Source organism: Alligator sinensis, unplaced genomic scaffold, assembly GCF_000455745.1.
Source record: "Alligator sinensis unplaced genomic scaffold, ASM45574v1 scaffold1_1, whole genome shotgun sequence".
Lineage (NCBI taxonomy): Eukaryota > Metazoa > Chordata > Crocodylia > Alligatoridae > Alligator > Alligator sinensis.
The window spans coordinates 197,616-202,646 of record NW_005842556.1 but is presented as its reverse complement, the minus strand read 5'-3'; the positions used below and the strand labels follow the sequence as shown (position 1 = coordinate 202,646).

Sequence of the window (5,031 nt, the reverse complement as noted above, 5' to 3'; positions counted from 1 at the left end):
CAGGGAGAGTCTGGAGCTCTCCCCAGTGCTGGCAGGGGCCAATTGCAGGACTGCCGGGAACTTGGTGCAAATTTTCTCCCTAGTCTCTGCATGTGTAGAAGCCTGCCCAAAATCCCTTACTCCAGAGTAAATTTGGGCTGGAGAAAATGCATGTGTAGAGGTGCCCAGTGAGGTCTTTCTTATGATAGTATTCTGCCATATCCCAAGTATCATCACTTATTGCACCAATTGCTGGAGACGTATTTACTTTTGCAATCTCATTTGGTCTGACATTAGAAACTAACAGGATAAAGTCGCTTGAACACAAACTCTAAAATTCCAGATGTAACATTGTTTCTTACAGTCTCCTCATTAAAAGCCTATTTCTTGTAATGTATTCTGGCTTCTGCATCTATTTTAACTAATGTAATAAATGAGTTAGTGCCATCAGAAAATATGTGTAGGTGTAAATGGCTTGTAAGTTTATTGAACTGAGATCTTGCTATTCAGTCCAGTGTGTAAGTGGTAACCAATAAGGGTGGTCATATCATATGAAGTAATATTATGATGAAATAGGCCTAGTGGTTTTCTGCTACAAAATTGAATTTGGATCTCCTAACTCTTAGGGTCCAGATATGGAAATAAGCTAGGATATGAACATACGGAATATCAACTCCTCTAACAAAGCCACCTGTGCATATGCACTTACTCCATGGTAAATGCAAGGACCCCACTTTCACTGAGTGCTCAGATACTTTGTACCTACTATATTGTTAGGGCTGGCAGCTGCTGTGGGTGCTGTAAAACAGGGATGGCCAACCTGTGGCCTGAGTGACACAAGTGGCACTGGCAGCCTCTATATGTGGCAGGTGACAGATTAGGAGGGGAAAGGCAGCACAGCAGGAGATCATGCAATAAACACAAGGCAGGGAGTACAAAGCAGAGGAGCAGATCAGGCAAAGAAGGCATGGAGATTACAGCAGCATTTGGGGAAGGCACAGAGCCTTATTTATGGAATGCCTGTCTAAAAGTTTGGCCCCATTGCTGCAAGTTAACAGTTGGTTTACCTTGCGGTAACTTGTTCATGTGCCAAAATATCCTAGCCTTAAACCATGGGTAAATTCTCTAGATAGGCTACTACTTCTGTGTGACAAAAAACAAAACAAAACATAATATGTGAGAGAATAATGGTGTAATCAGATAAGACCACTATCTTGGATTTCTGTTCTTCAAGGAGACATCCTATAACTCTAATGTCCTGCCACTGTGCTCATTCATTCTGAATTCATTTCCTCTTTCAGCACAATACACACCTCTGGGATAAATGGCAAAGAGGAATACTACTACTGTGACTGAATTCATTTTGCTGGGATTCACAGACAACCCAAAGCTACGGATCTTCCTCTTTATGGTCTTTCTCTTCATCTACCTGATAATCCTACTGGGGAACCTTGGGATGATTGTGTTAATCAAGACTGACTCCCAGCTTCACACCCCTATGTACTTTTTCATCAGCAACTTGGCCCTCTTAGACATTGGATACTCCACCATCATTGCTCCGAGGATCCTGATGACCTTCATCACAGAGAGCAAAGTCATATCTTTCACTGGGTGCGCTGCACAGTTATTTTTTTGTTGCATTGCTGTATCCTGTGAATGCTGCCTGTTGGCAGTGATGGCATATGATCGATTCACAGCCATCTGCAGTCCATTGCTCTACACTGTCATTATGCCCAAGCAGTTCTGCATCTTTCTGGTGCTGGGCTCCTACTTCACAGGATGGGTAAATGCAACAGTCCAGGCCATTTTTATATTTCGGCTGTCCTTCTGCAATTCCAACATCATCAACCATTTCTTCTGTGATGTGCCCCCAATTTTGAAGCTGTCCTGTTCTGATACCCACATCACTGACATGATTCATTTCACATTTTCAATTGCAATAGCAACAATTACCATCCTGACCATTCTCATGTCATATATATATATTTTAGTTGCTATCTTAAGAATCAACTCTGCTGATGGCAGGCGTAAAGCCTTCTCCACCTGTGCCTCCCACTTGACAGCTGTCACTGTTTTCTATGGGACAGGCACTTTCATGTACTTACGGCCCAGTTCAAAGTACTCCATGGACGAGGACAAAATCATCTCTGTGTTTTATACCCTTGCAATTCCAATGCTGAACCCTCTGATCTATAGCCTGAGGAATAGGGAAGTGAAAGAGGCATTCAGGAGGATGATAGACAAGAAGCTGTTTTTTTTGTTGAATGCAAATGTCACAAACAGCTTCTTACTAATTAATAGGAGGAAGACAGAGGTGTGAGAAATAACTTTGATATTCAAGGGCTGTATCTACATGAGCAGCAGAATGCAAAGCTATTACTGCACAGTCATTTAGTACTTGCCTAACCAAGTACTAAATGACTGTGCAGTACTTTGTGTTATTGTACAGTAGCATCCCTACATGATTTTTCTTTTTCTGATTCTAATGCACAGTAGCATCTCATGTACACATGGCCAGAGATAATCAAAGGTGAAGATCTTATATCAAAAGGATACAATGGAGACAGGTAACAGAGGATCATCTAGCACCATACCGTGGTTTGATTGAGCCCTGATAATCCAGAGGCACCTCTTAGGGACTTCTACCAAACCCTGGCCCACTGGCTTGGTAGAACCTTTGATCAAGTTACCAACAGCTATTTCTGATAGGCTGTTTGCTGCTCTTGGTTAAAAGGTTTATAAATATTTTTCTCAGCTATATTCCTCCTGAAATTTTAAGTAAAAAGTAAAACAAGGTGTTTTTCTTTTGCCCTGCTAGAAAAGTTTCATAGTTTCATAGAAGCTAGGGTCAGGAGGGACCTGAACAAATAATCTAGCCTGCCCCACTGTACAGGCAGGAATGAATGCTGGGCTCACAAGACCCCAGACAGGTGATCATCCAACCTTCTCTTGAACTTGCCCAAGGTAGGGGTGAGGACCACTTCCCTGGGAACTTGGTTCCAGATTTTGGCCACCCTAACTGTAAAATATTGCCTTCTGATCTCTAAGCTAAACCTATTCTCCATCAGCTTAATACCATTGTTCCTTCTCACTCCAGGTGGTGCTGGGGAGAAAAGGGCTCTACCTATTTACTGTTGATCTCCCCTGATGAGCTTGTAGGCAGCCACCAGGTCCCCCCTCAGCCTCCTCTTGCTGAGGCTGAACAGGTTCAGGTCCCTCAGTCTCTCCTTGTAGGGCCTGTCCTCCTGCCCTCGCACCAAGTGGGTGGCCCTCCTCTGAACCCTCTCCAGGCTGGCCACATCCCTATTGAAGTGCGGCACCCAGTACTGGACACAGTACTCCAACTGCGGCCTGACCAAAGTCGCATAGAGGGGGAGTATCACCTCTCTGGACTGGCTTGGGATGCACCTTTGGATTCATGACAAGGTATAGCTGGCCTTGCTGGCTGCGGTCTGGCATTGGCAGTTCATGTTCATCTTGGAGTCAATAACGACTCCAAGGTCCCTTTCCGTGTCTGTGCTTTCAAAAGGGGAACTCCCCAGCCTCTATGTATGCTGTGGATTCCTTCACCCAAGGTGCAGTGCCCTGCATTTGTCTATGTTGGACCCCGTCCTATTCTCGTCTGCCCACTTTTGTAGTCTGTCTAAATCTAGTTGCAGCCTCTCTTTCCGTTCAAGTGTGTCTACCTCGCCCCACATCTTAGTGTCATCAGCAAACATGGACAGTGTGCTTTCCACCCTCTTGTCCAAGTTGCTGATGAAGATGTTAAAAAGTGCGGGCCCAGGGACTGAGCCCTGGGGTACCCCACTGCTCACATCTTGCCAGGTTGAGTACAGCCTGTCCACTACTACTCTCTGGGTGCACCTCATCATCCAATTGTTTACCCATTCAACTGTGCAGGCATCAATGCTGCAGTCACTTAATTTATTGATGATGATGGGGTGAGAGACAGTGACAAAGGCCTTCTTAAAGTCTAGAAAGACTACGTCCACGGCGACACCATCATCCAAGGATTTAGTTATTTGGTCATAAAAGGCAATAAGGTTGGTCAGGCAGGACCTGCCTTTGATGAACTCATGCTGATTGCCCCTTAGCATGATCTTCCCTGCTGGCCCCCACAGATGTGCTCCTTGATGATTCTCCCCAAGATCTTCCTGGATAAGGTGAAGGTCCTGTGCTCTCCTCAGGACCAGTGCAGGCCCCATGTGCCCCCCTGGGTAGAACACAGTCTTCTTTTCCCTGACCTTTCCCCCTCCAGAGCTGCTGCTCAGCCACAGGTGAGTGTTGGAAAGGGCTGCAGCTTGCTGCACCCCTTGCCCAGCCACAAGATCCCCACCCAGGGCTGCTGACTGGCTGTCTCTGGCAACAAGGCCACCAGCACTTGTTCCCTACTGCTTCTTACCCCCAGAGTGGCTCCTGTCCTTGCAGGTCCTCTGCCATGTGGCTTCCAGTTCCTGGCACTGCTAGCAGCTATCCAGGGCCAGCATCACAGTGACAGCCACACAGGGGACCACAGAGCTGGTACAGGATGAGCATGTCCTCACCATCCTCCCCATTAAGCCCCAGCCTCACTCACATGCACATGCCCGTGCCAAATGCCCAGGCCCCCAACTGGACCCAGGAGGAGGTTGGCAACCTCATGGCATTATGGGGTAGCGCTGAGGCAGTTCAAGTGGGGTGCGCGCTGGAATACGTACATTTATGAAGGCCTGTAGGATGGCATGTGGGAGTAAGGGCACTCCTGGTTGGTGTGGCAGTGCCTCATTAAGGTGAAGGCCTCACTAGCAGAGTGGATTGCCATGACTGACTATAATCATGAGCCCAGTCATGCCTGCAAGACCATGGCCTTTATGCAGGCGCTGACCTGGATTTTGGTACTCCGGGCCCCAGGTTCTACCCTTGCAAATGGGTCGACTGCCCAAGCTCCCACTCTATTTATACCCCTCTGGTGACATATCACAGAGGAGGGGACCTTGATCCTTCAGCACCCATCTGCCCCTCTACCCAGATGCTACACTCACTAGCAGCTCAGGCAGCCCTAGCTAGTGGCTG

At 47.0% G+C, this 5,031-nt stretch overlaps 1 protein-coding gene across 1 annotated transcript in view; it reads left to right on the top strand.

Annotated features, from left to right (window-relative positions):
- Window positions 1-1,303: 1,303 nt before the first annotated feature.
- The window catches only part of LOC102371502 (olfactory receptor 1019-like), a 24,217-nt gene continuing 20,489 nt past the window's right edge, over window positions 1,304-5,031 (top strand). The window contains 1 exon segment of the mRNA XM_006032216.2: window positions 1,304-1,890. Within this exon segment, the coding sequence (XP_006032278.2) occupies window positions 1,304-1,890 (587 nt within the window).